The sequence below is a fragment of the Rattus norvegicus genome, chromosome 3 (genome assembly GCF_021556685.1).
Source record: "Rattus norvegicus strain SHRSP/BbbUtx chromosome 3, alternate assembly SHRSP_T2T, whole genome shotgun sequence".
In the NCBI taxonomy this organism is placed as follows: domain Eukaryota; kingdom Metazoa; phylum Chordata; class Mammalia; order Rodentia; family Muridae; genus Rattus; species Rattus norvegicus.
In genome coordinates this window covers 153184649-153200819 of record NC_141536.1, presented here as the reverse complement: position 1 = coordinate 153200819, position 16171 = coordinate 153184649, and the positions used below count along the sequence as shown (strand labels likewise).

Here is a 16171-nt window from a genome sequence, read left to right as displayed (position 1 = left end):
TCAAGAATAGACAAACGAGGAGTCTCAAGCCTAAAAGCTCCTTAGTGCTCTTATAGGTTTATCATTGATCTCTGCCTGCTGGTGCCGTGTTCATCTTTTGGGTCTCTCTGTGGTTCATCCCTTTCTGTCACCAACTTCTCTGGTGAATTCTTCAGACCTGAGGAGATTCGGGGAGGGGGTTGATACTGGGTGTCTTGAACCTGTTGGGTTAGGGGTGGAATGTGAGAAAACTCCCCTCAGGTTTGGAAGCTTGGTGTTTGCTACGGGATTGCACTGCTGTCAAAGAAGATCAAGCTCACCCCCAATGAACTACGGTCCACTCCCCGATGGCCTAATAGCTTTTCTCTTCCACCACCTCTGCTGGGTGGTGGGGCTGGAGGAGGGATTGAACCCTTATTAAAAGTAGGTCGCCAAAAAATTTATCCCTACAATGTTCATAGCGGCTTTTTTGTTTGTAATAACCGGAAACCGGAAACTGTTTACAACAGAGGCTGCTCAGCTGATCGGGAAATCCCCAGCTCCCCTAGGGTCTGGGACCTTGAGTTTAGTTTCTCCCTTTGCATGGAGTCTGAAAGCGAAACGGTAGTACTTAGAACAAGTTTCTTTTGCTTGTTCCCAACACACACACACCAAATTGTCTAGATTGGCAAACTCAAAAGCTTCTGTCTAGCAGAAGCATCAGGGAGGAGAAGCAACCCACAGAGTGGAAGCAAACACTTGAAAATATTGACCCTGACGAGGAGCCGTGGGAGTGATGTCCTAAATCCCATTAAGGTAAGCAGAGGAGCGCTGGAGAGACGGCTCAACCGTCTGGCTTCTTTCTCGGGGAATCCTTGTTTGATTCTCAGTGTCCTTATGGTGGCCCATGGGATCCAATGCCCTCTTCTGGTTCCTATAGTCTCCAGGCATGCAAACCACGCACTGACAGACATATAGGCAAAAACACCCAGACACATAAAATAAACAAATAAATAAGTTTTAAAAGATATGCAGGGACTGGAGAGATGGCTCAGTGTCTAAGAGCTCTGACTGCTCTTCCAGAGGTCCTGAGTTCAAACCCCAGCAATCCCATGGTGGCTCACAACCATCTGTAATGAGATCTGATGCCCTCTTCTGGTGTGTTTAAATACAGCTACAATGTACTTATATAGAATAAATAAATAAATAAATAAATAAATAAATAATTTTAAAAAAAGATATTGGGAGAAACAACCCAAAACAATAAAATGTATTTAGAGCTATAGAAAATATTTACCATGTGCATTGCATTAAAAATATTCACAGAATTAGAGGCTGGAAAGATCTCTCACAGCCTGTTTGTTGCCCTTCCAAAGGACCCAAGTTCAGTTCAGGTGACTCACACAGTTGACTTCAACTCCAGCTCCAAGGGATTGGAGCCCTCTTCTGGCCTCCACAGGCACTGCATGCATGTGGTGCACATACACGCATGCAAGTATCAGATTCCCTGAACCCAGGATCCAGGTAGTTGTGAGTTGCATTGTGGGTGCTGGGAACCAAGCCCTGGTCCTCGGGAGAGCAATGTGATGACTTAAATGAGGATGTACTATTGCAGGCCACGCAGGAGGAACAGCAAATGACTTCAGAACTCATGGAATGCAGCCCGCTGGTTAACACAACCACAATGGGTATGCCTCAGAGAGGCACAGCCCTGAGGACTACGGGTGCTGAGGACTTCATGCTGTTATGCAGTTCCGCTCTGCTTGCTGCCCTCACATCCTTCTTTATCAAAGAATTGTATGAAAACTCTAAGGGGTCTTCCAGCCGCCTCACGGGGTAGTATCACAGGCACTCACAGTAATAATCTTGATCTCTTTCCGGCATTGTCACCAGAGCAGATTAATGACTCAATCGCCACCCTAGGAAAGAATTTAGAAATGTAGGTTGTCAGGAATGCACATCACCTATAGAAAGCATTTGGGAGAACGAACTGTTAGTAGAGACAGGTTAAGATGTTTTTGCTAGTGGCTCTGATGTGGAAAATCTTTGGGAGCAATTGGAAAGCAGGTTCAGAAAGGTACACTCAATAGCTAAGCCAGGGACTTTGTTTTTTTTTTTTTTTTTTTCGGAGCTGGGGACCGAACCCAGGGCCTTGCGCTTGCTAGGCAAGTGCTCTACCGCTGAGCTAAATCCCCAACCCCAGCCAGGAACGTTTTAAAGTCAGGGAGCGGGATCAACGGCTGCACTGGCTGACGTGACTCTTGCTGTAGCTGAGCTGATCAAGGCAGTGGAGTCCTCCTGCCCGTTTTTGCCCTCAGCTTCCTGGTTTGATTTAATAAGATTTGCTGGTGATGCGCGTTCTGAGGATGTGAAGTAGAAATGGCCGATTGTTTCGTAAGTAAAAGTTTGGATTTGTGATTCTTTTAGGATTTTTGTAAGATCGCTTTTGAAGATAAATAATAAAAATAATCGGTCCTTCCTTTGTGACTGCGCATCGCTGCCTGCTCGTAAGGAAAATTACTTTGATTGCTCACATTTTGTTAATCTGTAACAAGTTGCTTAGTTTTGAATGAATATGGGTTCTTGGGAATAATTTGTTTTCTTTCTTTCTTCCTTTCTTTCTTTCTTTCTTTCTTTTTTTTTTTCCAGAGCTGGGGACTGAACCCAGGGCCTTGTGCTTGCTAGGCAAGCGCTCTACCACTGAGCTAAATCCCCAACCCCGGGAATAATTTGTTTTCTTTACCTGTACCACATAATGTTGGTTCATGTGAAGAAGGTTTGGGGGAACATACTATTTTCTCACAGTCATTCAGTAGAAAGAAAATGGACGTGATCACATTGTAATTCTACACTGCTTGAAAGACTTTGCTGGGATGGGGGAGCTATGGGGGGGGGGGAGTAAAGTGGCCAGAACTCGGTGAACTTTTGCTCGGTGGACCAAACACACAGAGAAGTCTGTCAAGTGATCAGTCGGCAACTGCACACTTGGCCCCCTCCTCCGTGTACCCCGTGGTGTCCAACCTGGCCTTTGACAATGTCCTCATAAGCTCGTGTACTTGGACACTTGCTTCCCAGTTGTTGGTGTTGTTTGGGGGATGTTCTGGGGGAGGCGTGGCCTTGCTGGAAGAAGTTTTGTCTCCCTCAGAACAGTGGATGTTCTGAGTTATAGCCTCATCCTATTGCTAGTTGGCCCTCCCTAGTTCTAGTTAGATCATGGCTGGAGATAAGAGTGTTCAGTACCTTGGTCCTCCCAGTGTGCCTGCTGCTTGCTGCCGGGCCTCTGCCCTGGATTCTTACCCCTCTGGAACTATATGGCAACTATTTTTTCCACACATTGCCTTTGGTCATGGTGTTTTATCACAGCAGAAGAAAAGCAATAACAGTAAATACAAAACTAAAGACAGAAGGTGCTCTCAATCCCTGAGCCTTCTGTCTGTCCAACCCCCTCTGGCTTTTATATTTATATGGCACATATTGATTTCCTTTTCTTTTCTTTTCTTTCTTTCTTTTTTTTTTTTTTAGGAAAACACTTTGCAGTCCAGGTCCTTTACTATACATTAGGCCATGAGTCCGTATGGAATGGGCTCCAGCCGCTCAGGCTCCTTTCTGTTAGTCCTCACAAAGTGGGCTTCTCTGGGTGGTGCAGGCTGTCGCTTCAGCTGAACTCAGGTGCTTTTCTCTTTGGTTTCCTCTTTATTCTGATCGTTCTCCTTCACCCGCTTCAGGAAGCTGTCTCTGCTCTTTGAGTGCTTGATGTGCTCAATCCGCACATTGATCCTCTTGGCCAGAATCTTGCCTTTAACTTGCTTGTTTACAATGATGCCCACGGCATGCTGGGTGACATTGTAGACTCTTCCAGTTTTGCTGTGGTAACACTCATGGGGCTTTCCTTTTTGAACAGTGCCCATTCCCTTGATGTCTACAATATCACCCTTCTTGTAGATTCGCATGTATGTGGTCAAAGGAACGACTCCGTGTTTCCTAAAAGGTCTAGAGAACATATACCGAGTACCTCTCCTCTTTCCTTTAGTGTTCGTCATTTTGTCGAGTTACTGGAAGATGGCTGCCCCCCACATACTGATTTCTAACCTCTCCTGGATGAGTCATTTCCCCCTACTGGCAAAAACAAACAAACAAACAAACAAACAAACAACTTAAAAAAGACCCTAAGAAACATGTTAGGATGATGCTTTTAATGGAGAAATCAATAGAAAGGCAGATGGGACTTCGCAACGGCGTCATCCCACGGTCCTTCAGAGAATCAGGTGTACAGACCTCCCTCTCCCAGGCACAGCACCCAGACTTCTGCATGTGTTGGGGAAGGGAGCTGGGTGGGTGCATCTTGTTCTGGTTTGATCTACTCTGCCTGCAGCAAGAAGGAAAGCAGGAAACAGACATGAGGTCCCGTGTGTACCCACCTGGAGATCTGAGATAGATCTGACTCACTTCAAAGCACGATCAAAGTCTAAATGAACGGCGTTTATTCCTTCCATTACCTGGTCTGTGAGCAGAGGTTCCACTGCCCTGGAACTGAGGAGAGAACAGCACTAGCCAAGTGCTTATCAGCACCTCTGGCTGAGAGGTAGGTAGAGAGGAAGGCCCTGCGTTGTGAGAGACTCTGTTAGAGCCTGTGATCTGGGGTTTGCTTTCCAGCCGTTTTAATGCTACAGTTCCTCCTCAAGCTCTGGTGACACCCCCCACCATGAGAATTTTTCATTGCTACTCCATAACTGTAATTTTGCTACTGTTATGAATCATAGTGTAAATATCTGTGTTTTCTGATGGCCTCAGGTGACCCTCGTGATAGGGACATTCGATTTATGAAGGGGCCGAGATCCACAGATTAAGAACAGGTGGCTTAAAGAGTTTTCTTTGCCGCATGGTGGTGTGCAAGCCTTTAATCTGAGCAGTCAGAGGCAGAGGCGGGTGGATTTCTGTGAGTTCAAGGGCAGCCTGGTCTACAGAATGAGATCCAGAATAGCCAGGGACACACAGAGGAACCCTGTCACAAACCACCCCCCCCCCAAAAAAAAAGAAGAGAAAAAAAGAGAGAAAGAAAAAAGTTTTCCCCTGTTTAAATCATGCTAGCACTGTGTCTATGTGGAGTAAATTACTGCTTTCATAGTTTAGATAAAGAAACTGGGATAGAAAGATACAAGTGAGCTTGTACACCACCAAATACAATATGCTAGGAGAATTTATGTCACTTCTATAGTGTCCCCATCAAGACTGCCCGATTTCAATATGAGAAAGAAGAAATTTCATACAAATGTTCAATTAAAATGAAGTTGACTCGCTGGGTGACGGTCGTGCACGTCTTTAATCCCAGCACTTTAGGGGGCAGAGGCAGGCAGATCGCTGTGAGTTTGAGGCCAGCTTGGCCTACGGAGTGAGTTCCAGGACAGCCAAAGCTACACAGAGAAACCCTGTCTTGAAAAAACAAAAACCAGAAAGGAAAAAGGAAAGAAAAGAAAAAAAATTGACTCTTCAAAGATGTGGAGGTCATAAGAGATGAGACTATTTCTAGGTGTCCTGAGAAGATGGATTACTGAAGGTAGATGACGTCTCAGTCTAGTTTACCAATGTCAAACTCAATAGTAAATGTGTCACGTGCACGTAAGAGAATGTTCTTTTGATAAAAGACACTTGCTGAGGTATTTAGAATGAGAGCAACAAATCAGATGTAGTCTCTGTCTTTTTCGGCGACACTTCCATGCATACGTAAAATTGTAGCTCGCTCTATTGTCCAGACAGGGTCTCACTATGTAGCCCTGGCTGACCTGGAACTCGATTTGTATATCAGACTAACTTCAAACTGACCGCGGTCTGCCTGCCTCTGCTTCCTGAGTGCTGGGATTAGAGGTGTGCGCCACCAAGCCGAGCATGTACCTTACTCTTTTTTATTTTATTTTTTGAGATCTATTTATTTTTATTTTCCTGCGTTTGAGTGGTCAGTCTGCATGTCTGTCTGGGCACCATGTGCATGCAGTGCCTGTGGAGGCCAGAAGAGGGAGCAAGATTCCCCCTGAAACTGGCGTTTCCAATGGTTGTGAGCTGCCACGGGAATGCTGGGAATCCAACCTGAGTCCTGTGGATGAGGGGCTAGTGCTCTTCCCCACTGAGCGATTTCTCCCTGGCCCTTGCTGATAATCTCCCCCATGCCCTCTCCATCCCTCCTCCCGTTGCTAGTCTGGTCCTCCCTCTGAAGAGATATTTCTCTCTCTCTCTCTCTCTCTCTCTCTCTCTCTCTCTCTCTCTCTCTCTCTCTCACACACACACACACACACACACACACAGAGGAGAGAGAACGTAGTTTAATCTACAGTCTGTGTAGAACAGGTGATATTTAGTCTTACTGTCCTGCATTACTCTCTTCTGTTTCCCTCCCTCCCCATCGCATCTTTCCCGCCCCTTCATCAACTTCTACTTTCATTCCATACACAAACTATACAATTATATACTGTATATTATCATATTTATATTATACATTATAATGTGTAATAAATATAATAGCACAGTATTATACTTATGCAACACATTTTATATAACTATATAATTTATAACTCAATGTATAATTTATATATTCTATAATTATAATTTATATATACATTTATAACTATAATTTATAAATTTATGTCCACATATAAATATTTTATATAAATTACGTAGTACATTGCTAAATGTATACATTTAACTAGAGATCACACACACAAGGCAAAGTCTAATATCCTGAGTTGCCTAACTTCACAGTGGTGTCCAGTTCCATCCCTTTTCCTTCAAGCGACAAATTTTTATTCTTCTGTCTGAGTAGAACTGTGTTGTGTCTCTGCATTCATTTGCTACCTCCTTCCATTCGCTGGGTACCTAGCTTTTCCCACATCTTGGTTAGTGCAGCATGGATAACACAAGTCCCCCTGCTGGCCCCGGTTGTTTTTCAGGTATATACCAGGATGTGCCTGGCTCATAGAATGGTTCCTATAGAATTGCTGAGGAAATCCTCCCTGACCCCACAGTGCCTGGACCTCTTTGCTCTCCCACCAGCACTGGTTAAGGACCTGTCTGTCCCCACATCACCAGCCACTAGCATTTTTCCTGTTTCCACGGTGACAGCCATTCTGACTGGGGTGAGCAATCTTAATTTGCATTTCTTAGGTGACTAAGGACTCTGTGTTTGTCAGTCTCAAAGGCAGGCTGGATTGACTTTTTGGCTTACCCAGGAGCTATAACTCTTTAAGGGATCTCCACAGAGGCTTTACTGAGGAGACTCACTCTGACTGTGAGTGACACCAGGCCATGGGACGGGGACCTGCACTGAATTAAAAGGGAGAGAGGGGAAGAGAGCTGAGCGCCAGCATTTATTTGCTTCCTGACTGCAGATACCACGTGGCCAACTACATCATACTCCTGTAACCATAGCTACAGCAGCACGCCACCACTAACGTGCTGGGCTGTACCTGTCTCCCTTACTGTGAGGAAAAATAAGCCCATCTTTTCATGAGTTGCTTTTGTACGGCATTTTTGTGACAGTAATGAGGAAAGTAACATACACAAATGTGGAACGTTTATTCGACTATTTATAGATCGTGTGTATTTTGATTTTGAGAAATGTCCACTCAATTTATTCGATTGCTTATTTATTGTGATGTTTTAGGAGCCATTCCATTGTCAGATGCTCGGTTGGTAAAGACTTGTCTCCCATTCTAAAGGTTCCCTCTTTGACTTAATGATTTCCCCCTCATAAGCTGTGCAGAGGTTCTTAATTTCATTTGTCAGTTCTTGAAATTATTTTCTGTGATACCAGAGCTCTTTACAGAAAGCTCCTGTCTGTGCCTGTACTTTCCCTGCCTGTGCCTGCATCTGCCTGTGCCTGCACCTGTGCCTGCACCTGTGCCTGCACCTGTGCCTGTGCCTGCACCTGTTCTTGCATCTGCACCTGCTTGTGCTTGCATCTTGAAGTAATAATCCTCTATTATTCTCTAGAGCTTTCAGAGTTTCAGATCTTTTTGTTAGAGCTTTTTTCTAGCTTAATTTTAAGTTAGAATATGAAGTAATGGGCTTTATTATGCTGCTTTCTTTTTTTTTTTTAAAGATTTATTTATTAAATGTGAGTACACTGTCGCTGTCCTCAGACACACCAGAAGAGGGCATCAGATCTCATTACAGATGGTTGTGAGCCACCATGTGGTTGCTGGGAACTGAACTCAGGACCTCTGGAAGAGCAGCCAGTGCTCTTAACCGCTGAGCCATCTCTCCAGCCTCCATTATGCTGCTTTCATGCATTATACTTTGCTCTAAATTCCTCTCTTGCTCTCAGCAACCCCTTCCTTCTCTGTGCGTCCCTTCCTCCTTTACTTCTTTCTCACAAATACTCTTCTCTTCTGATGTCATGGTGCATTAGCCCTTTCCCCCTTTTCCTTAAGATTTCATCCTCCCTCTCATAATTGCCCAGTTTCACACGCATGCACGCACAAGGCTATAAAGTCTAGATTCCACACATGAGAGAAATCACACAGAATAGATCTTTCTCAGACTAGTTTGTTTTGCTTAACACGATGACTTGCAGTTGTGCCCACTTTCCTGTAAACATCATGACTGACTTTAATAGCTGAAAAAGACCTCACTCTGCATATGCACTGCCTCTTCTTTATTTCTTCGTCTGATCACACACTGATAGGACTTCATGGCTGTAAGCTTCCCTGATACTTCTAGAAGCCATGCTCTTCCAGCAAACTTCCTGTCCCTCTGACTCCTACAGTCCTTCCAAACCCTCTTCTGAGATGATCCCGGAGCCTCAGACGCAGGAGGCTGATGTATCGGTTGGGACTGAGATCCAGAGCTCTGCATTTTGATTAGTTGTGGTTTTCAATAATGTTCTCAGTTTGTTGCAAAGAAAGGTTTCCCTGATGAGAGGTGAAAACTACACGTAACAAAGGGAAACATCTGGAGTGTAGTTAGGGATTGTCCCGGTTTAGTAAAGTGATAGTTGTAGGTTCTCCTCCAAGATCTGTGTCTTAGGGTTTCACTGCTGTGAACAGACACCATGACCCAGGCAAGTCTTATAGAGGACAGCATTTAATTGGGGATGGCTTGTAGGTTCAGAGGTTCAGTTCATTATCATCAAGGTGACAGCATGGCAGCATCCAGGCAGGCATGGGACAGGAGGAGCTGAGAGTTCTACATCTTCATCTGAAGGCTGCTAGCAGAACACTGGCTTCCAGGCAGCTAGGGTGAGGGTCTTAAGCCCACACCCATAGTGACACACCTATTCCAGCAAGGCCACACCTCCTAATAGGGCCACTCCCTGGGCCGAGCATATACAAACCATCACAATCCGTGGATTCATGAGTACTGGGTATCAGCTGGGCTTCCAGTGCCTGACATGATTTTCCTTTCGTTAGATGAGTCTTACGTCCAATCGGAGGTCCATTGGCTATCGCCGAGGTACGTGTACCACTCTGGCAGCCTTAGAGCTGTTGAGCCACACTGGTCATTGTGGTTCATAGGCGTCATAACTGGGTAGGACTATGGATTCTTCCCTTCTTTGAAAGCTTGCACGATACCATCTGGTACCCCAAGAGCTAGCCCTCATTGAGGGGTGTTCCGACTGCTGTTAGTATAGTACTGTACATGGATGCCCAGGTCTCTATGAGACCTTGATGTAGTATCCTTCTGCTACGTAGCCAAGGGTGGTATCTATGGTAGTTCTAGTTTTGTTTTCGAGGAACACCCTCCAGAGTGATTTCCAAAGCAGCTACAAAAGATTACACCCCCACCAGCAGCGTGTGACTTTCCTCTTCTCCACAAGCATGCCAGCATCCTGTGCTGCTTCTTTTCTTTTTCTTTTGAAAAGAATTTTTGGTCTCTCTGTGCATTTGTGCATGAGTGTGTGTGGTGAGAGCATTGTGTGCAGGATGTTTGTGTGTGTGTGTGTGTGTGTGTGTGTGTGTGTGTGTGTGTGTGATCAACTCAAACTGTAAGAGCAGAGGACCAGGATGTCCACTGCAAGACAGTGTCTTCTATACGTGACGGGGAGCTGCACCCCAGAAACCTCAGCAGGATGGTTGCCTAAATGAAACACGCACAGTGACGACACCAATTGGCATGCCAGTGTGGGCAGGGGACTCTCACAAGACCCTGTCCTAGATAAAGAGCTGTAGGTGATAGTTAGTGGTTACTGAGAGAATCAGTCTTCTTCAGGGATGAGCCCCCACCCCCACCCCCACCCCATAAGGTTTTCATCCTCAAGTGGCCATTCCTAAATACATACATAGGTGAACAACACCAACACGAACCTAGCAGGTTGTTTTTCTAGATTTATGTGTTTACACAGGTGGGTAACAATAATAATTCAAGGAAAAGAAGCCCTGAATTTGAGAGTGAGGTGAGGGAACATGGGATGGGGCAAAATGAGGGAAGGGAAGAGGGATGTAAATACAGTGCTCACACATGACCTCTAAAAGTGCGATAAATAGAGAATATTTTCTAAAGAAAGAAACTTGTTACTTTGTATCCTAACTAAAAGCTAGATGTAAGAATAAAAAAAATCAAAAGAATGCCACATAATTTCAGTTTTATCAAAGCAGTTAATATACATTTGTCCATATATGATGATAGCATGTCGCACACCAGTCTAATGGATTTTGTTCCTCTCTTTTGTGACTTTTTAAAAGAAATATTTAAATTCTGTAAGGATTTTTAGATTTTGTAAGTCTCAAGTGACAGTTTGAATTATCCTTTAATCAAGAGAAGGAAGAATGTATGAAAAGTATTTTCTTCAGCAGGGGGAAAACGACAAGGCACTCATCAGGCAAAGCTGGAGGTCAGATCTGCCTGGCGTGGTGGGCGGAGGGCGAGGCGTTGGTCTAGAAGGTGGGATGTTTAAAAACCTCCTGGTGCTCCGCCTTGGCTCACACCTTCGTCCCCAACTTATCTACTTGCTCTCTAGCAGCAGCTGGGAAGGCAAAAGCAGCACATCCACACGCGCTCCGTCAACGTCATGAAGCCCTCGCTGCTCCGGTGTCTGGTGTTTCTCTGCGTGCTGTTGCTGCCGCCTGCCCTGGGAGGGACAAAGAACAAGTATTCTCGTAGGTGGTGAGGATGCCTTGTGACCCGGGGACGAGGGCTGTGCTCATTTCTGGATAAGGGAGTGGGTGTCGTGTCTGGCATTTCGATTCAGGTTCTGCCTTCCCAGGTCAGCCTCCAATTGGGAAACTTCCCTAACAGCAACGTTCGTACAATTACCACGAACAGTGAAGACTGAATATTTTCTTTTGCCTCTGAGCCAATAGAGAGAACACCCTTCCTCCATACTTCCGGAAGTCCTGTGATTCCTCTCACGGGAACCAAATGGGTATTTAGTAGTGACGCTTTAAAGTAGAGACATGTTTTAGAATGTGACAAGGCACTGGGCAAAGCTGTCCTCCGTCCTCCACGGCTGTGTCAAGGAACAGTCCACAAGGGGGCAGTGTAGAGAAAACCTAGTCCAAGCCAGGCACGATTGAGCTTGGCAGCAATCCCATTGTTGGGAGGCAGAAGCAGTAATTCAGGGGCGTCATCTTCAGCTTCATGTGAACCCAGGGATAGCCTAGGATACGTGAGATCCCATCTTGAGAAAAACAAGAACAAACCCAGAAATCTTATTTGCACTCTGTCTCCCCGAGGCAGGTATTGTAATGAGGCTAGCAGCCATCTTGGACTTTCACACTTCTTGTTAAATCAATCTATATATTATAGATGGACTCATGGATGCTGGGGATATACAAAGTTAGGTAAGGCCTTTGGGAGCCGAGGTAATGAATTCAGTGGAGAACCTGTAAGGTCAGGGGTCAATGCGATGACTTCTCCGTGCAGGCATTCAGAAGAGAGAGGCCGTGACAGGGATACGGAGCTCAGACTCTAGGAGGAAAGGGCTTGCTTCACTGACTCTGCGAACCTCTTGATTTCATTTCTGTTTCAGCGGGAGAACTGTTACTCGAGGAGTGCTGGGGACAGCCAAAAGCTAACGACTGTACCAAGAAGTGTTCTAGAACTTTCAAATGTGTATACAGAAATCACACATGCTGCTGGACCTACTGTGGTAACATCTGTGCAGAAAATGCGGTGAGCTGCAGATGTAGGGGGAGGGAGGGTGTTGAAATGAGACATCCTCTGCCTCAGACCAAAGTTGCCCAAATCAGAGGCTCATATAGACACAGCCCTTCCCCCAAGGCCTACACATAGACACAGACCCACACACAGACACAGACCCACACACAGGCACAGACCCACACACAGATCCACACAGACATAGGCCCACACACAGACACAGACCCACACACAGACATAGACCCATACATAGACATAGGCCCACACACAGACCCACACAGACACAGACCCACACAGACATAGGCCCACACAAACACAGACCCATACAGACACAGACCCTCCCTTAGGCTTATACACAGACACAGGCCCACACACAGACATAGGCCCACACACAGACAGGTACTCATACACAAATACACATACATACATACACATGAATATACAGACATACATCCACACATATACATATACAAATAGACAGACAGACACGAGCATATACACATTCCTCCACATACAGAAGTACATCCAGACACACCTACAAACATACACACAGACACACAGATCTAGACACACATATCAACACACAAACACACACACACACACACACACACACACACATACACATACACATACACATACACATACACATACACATACACATACACATACACATACACATACACACACAGACAGATAAAGGGAGAGAGGGACGCCACCAAGGTCTCTCACACCAGGAAAGCAATTCACTGGTACATGAAATGAGACACCAGTTTAGAAACCACAGCCTTTTCATTTTTTTTTTTTTTTTTTTGGTTCTTTTTTTCGGAGCTGGGGACCGAACCCAGGGCCTTGCGCTTCCTAGGCAAGCGCTCTACCACTGAGCTAAATCCCCAACCCCTTCATTTTTTATATACAGGTCTCTCTCTATGGCCCTGGCTGTCCTGGAACTCAATATATAGACCAGGTTAGCCTCAAATTCACAGAAATCCACTTGCCTGAGTGCCGGGATTAAAGGCCTGCCTCTTTTTTTTTTTTTTTTTTTTGGTTCTTTTTTTTCCCCCCCGGAGCTGGGGACCGAACCCAGGGCCTTGCGCTTCCTAGGTAAGCGCTCTACCACTGAGCTAAATCCCCAGCCCCAAGGCCTGCCTCTTTTAAATGCCTGTTTCCTAGTTTATCTGCATTTGCAGCCATCCGCTCCGCTCCGTAGTTCAAATTTGAGCTCAGCGATCTCTTAGTGAACCAGAGCCTCATTTACCCAGAAGTGGCCAGGCCCTGGCATCCGCCATGGCGGGTGTCAGTCAGTGGTAACTGGGTGTCAGTCAGTGGGAACTGGGCGTCAGCTTAAGAATGAAGGTTGGTTTCTTAGAAACTCCATATCTCTGAGAATCTAAACTTTCTCTTTTACAGAAATTTTTTGAAAGAAAGAAATGACCCTGACTTCTCGACAGCCTGGCCTCATGTGAGCTAGTGGCTTCAGAGCAGGGCTGTGTGGTTACCTTTAGAAATGCTGTGTTGATTGGGGACTAAAATGGCAAACATATTTGAAAAACAAACCACTTATGAACAGACCGGCCTCAGTGTCTCTTTATTTCCCCTCACAACACTCTGTGATCCCTCCTGAATACCTTGCTTTAAAAATTATTTATTCTTTTATAATTTCATATTTATATCACATTATTTGACCAAAGTCTTATTATCATCTCAGATCTCTCCATTCCCACCAAACCCCTTTTTTCAAAGTCCTTCTACTTTTTTTTTTATTAATTAAGTCATTTATTACTTTATATCCCAATTGCAGCTTCTCTTCCCAGTCCCTCCCTCTCACCCCCCTTCCCCCATTCACCCCTACTCCTATGGTTCTCAGAAGATGGGAGGCCTCCCATGGATATCAAACAGCCTTGCATATCAAGTTGCAGTGAGACTAGGACCATCTATTGAGGGTAGCCTAGGCAGCCCAGTTAGGGGAAAGGGTCTGAAGGCAGGCACTGTAGTCAGAGATAGCCCCTGCTCCTGCTTTAAGAGTCCCACCTGAAGACCCAGCTGCACAACTGGCTTAGTTTGTGTTTGATTGCTGTGAAGAGACACCATGATCAAGGCAACTCACTCTTATAAAGGACAACATTTAATTGGGGCTGGCTTACAGGTTCAGAGGTTCAGACCATCATCGTCAAGGCGGCATCCAGGCAGACATGGTACTGGAGGAGCTGGAGTTCTGTATCTGATCCAAAGCCAGTGTGATGATTTATGTATGCTCCACCCAGGGAGTGGCACTATGAGAGGGTGTGGCTCTGTTGGAGTAGGTGTGGCCTTGCTGGAGGTGTGTCACTGTGGGTATGGCCTTTAAGACCCTCACCCTAGCTGCCTGGAAGTCAGTACGCTGCTGGCAGCCTTCAGATGAAGATGTGGGACTCTCAGCTCCCCCCACCCCTGCACCATGCCTGCCTGGATGCTGCCATACTCCCACCTTGATGATAACGGACTGAACCTCTGTATCTGTGAGCCAGCCCCAATTAAATGTCCTTATAAGACTTGCCTTGGTCACGGTGTCTCTTCACAGCAGTAAAACGCTGACTAAGACAGGCAGAAAGAGACTCTCTTCTATAGGCAGCCATTGGAGACTCTGATTCCGCATTAGGTGGAGCTCGAGCACAGAGACCTCAAAGTCCACCCCTACAGTGACACACTTCACCCAACAAAGACACACTCACTCCAACAAAGCCACACCTTCTAATAGTGCCACTCCCTGCAGGCCAGGCACTCAAACACATGAGGCTATGGAGGCCAAACGTATTCAAACCACCATCATCAACTGTTACAAACGTGCAGAGGGCCTATGTCTGCCCCAGGTTTGTTTGTTTGTTTGTTTGTTTTAAAGACAGGGTCTTTCTACACAGCCTTGGCTGTCCTGAACCTCACTGTGTAGACCAAGCTGGCATTGAACTCACAGTGATCCACCTGCCTCTGCCTCCCAAGTACTGGGATAAGTGTGCCACCACCAAGGTTCTTCTCCGACTCTTAATGGAGTTCTTATAATCCCTCACTGTAGGGATTTTGTCCCCTTATGTGGCTTAGAATTTATTCTTATGAACTCTCTCAGGTACCATTTCAATGTGAGGAATTGTCAAGTCACCCCTTTTATTTTTTTTAAAAAGATTTATTTATTTATTATATGTGAGTTTACTGTATCTGTCTTCAGACACACCAGAAGAGGGCACCTGATCCCATTACAGATGGCTGTGAGCCACCATGTGGTTGCTGGGAATTGAACTTGGGACCTCTGGAAGAGCCGTCAGTGCTCTTAACCACTGAACCTTCTCTCCATTTTGTTTTTTTGTTTTTTTTTTTTTTTGTGTGTGTGTTTTTTTAAAGATCAAGTCTTTTATAATTTTCTTTTAGGTATGTGGAAGTAATTACGTTACATTAACAGATGGCAGGAGCCAGGTTTCTAACTATTAGGGGGACATTTACAGGGACGCCTTCATCAAAGGATGAAGACCTCTCTCAATGCTGGTTATCTCCAATGGCAACAGTCCCAGGCTGTCCTCAGGACCATGTACACACAGGCTTTGTGTTGTCCTATACAGGTACTGTCTTTAATCTCCCAGCATGCTATGCTAGACCATTCGCTCCAAGGCCAGCAACTTTAGACTGAGACTGGACACTAGAGAGAGACCACATCTCAAGGATCAAGGACAACTTGGATGACTCTCGTAGGACCAGGCCAATCCTCAAGGTCCCTCGCTTCAGGCTTGTGTTAGGCCCTCAGTCCTTTCTTTTTTTTTTTTTTTTTTTTTTTGGTCTTTTTTTCGGAGCTGGGGACCGAACCCAGGGCCTTGTGCTTCCTAGGCAAGCGCTCTACCACTGAGCTAAATCCCCAGCCCCCCTCAGTCCTTTCATGGCTAAGTTATAGCCTCTAAACTCTAGGCTCCAGACCACTGTAAATAGCAGGGTTTTTTCTTTTAGGCATAAGGCTCATACCAGCATGAGACTGACCATCACACCCGTGTGGACTAGGGTAGCACCTCTGGTTCCGCTGTCTAGGCTTGTCTCCACAGATTAAAGGATGCAGGCCCACTCAGTTCTAAGGTACTTCCTCTGGCTGTAGGTTTCAGGCATATCTTATGAAGAG

The 16171-nt window shown here is 45.6% G+C and overlaps 1 protein-coding gene across 12 annotated transcripts; it reads left to right on the top strand.

Annotated features, from left to right (window-relative positions):
• The first annotated feature begins 555 nt into the window (after nucleotides 1-555).
• On the top strand, nucleotides 556-13608 carry Wfdc11 (WAP four-disulfide core domain 11). 12 transcript variants are annotated; one of them, XM_087654442.1, is made up of 7 exons: nucleotides 4460-4540; nucleotides 6897-7082; nucleotides 9357-9399; nucleotides 10737-10777; nucleotides 10904-11042; nucleotides 11915-12057; nucleotides 13450-13608. In XM_087654442.1, the coding sequence occupies exons 2-7, from the start codon at nucleotides 6909-6911 to the stop codon at nucleotides 13471-13473; spliced, it is 564 nt and encodes a 187-aa protein (XP_087510568.1). In that variant the 5' UTR covers nucleotides 4460-4540; nucleotides 6897-6908; the 3' UTR covers nucleotides 13474-13608. The 12 variants fall into 12 exon arrangements, with proteins under 12 accessions (XP_087510579.1, XP_087510575.1, XP_087510572.1 ...); XM_087654446.1 differs by lacking the exons at nucleotides 4460-4540; nucleotides 6897-7082 and adding an exon at nucleotides 2263-2352; XM_087654447.1 differs by lacking the exon at nucleotides 6897-7082 and having other exon boundaries at nucleotides 4476-4540.
• The last annotated feature ends 2563 nt before the right edge of the window (nucleotides 13609-16171 follow it).

Excerpts from the sequence above, each read along its gene's own strand:
- Wfdc11 (XM_087654442.1), top strand. The coding sequence starts at position 6,909 with ATGTGCCTGGCTCATAGAATGGTTCCTATAGAATTGCTGAGGAAATCC. Across the intron at positions 9,400-10,736 it reads GTCCATTGGCTATCGCCGAG|CAGGGGGAAAACGACAAGGC; the intron begins GTACGTGTACCA and ends TATTTTCTTCAG. Across the intron at positions 12,058-13,449 it reads ACATCTGTGCAGAAAATGCG|AAATTTTTTGAAAGAAAGAA; the intron begins GTGAGCTGCAGA and ends TCTCTTTTACAG.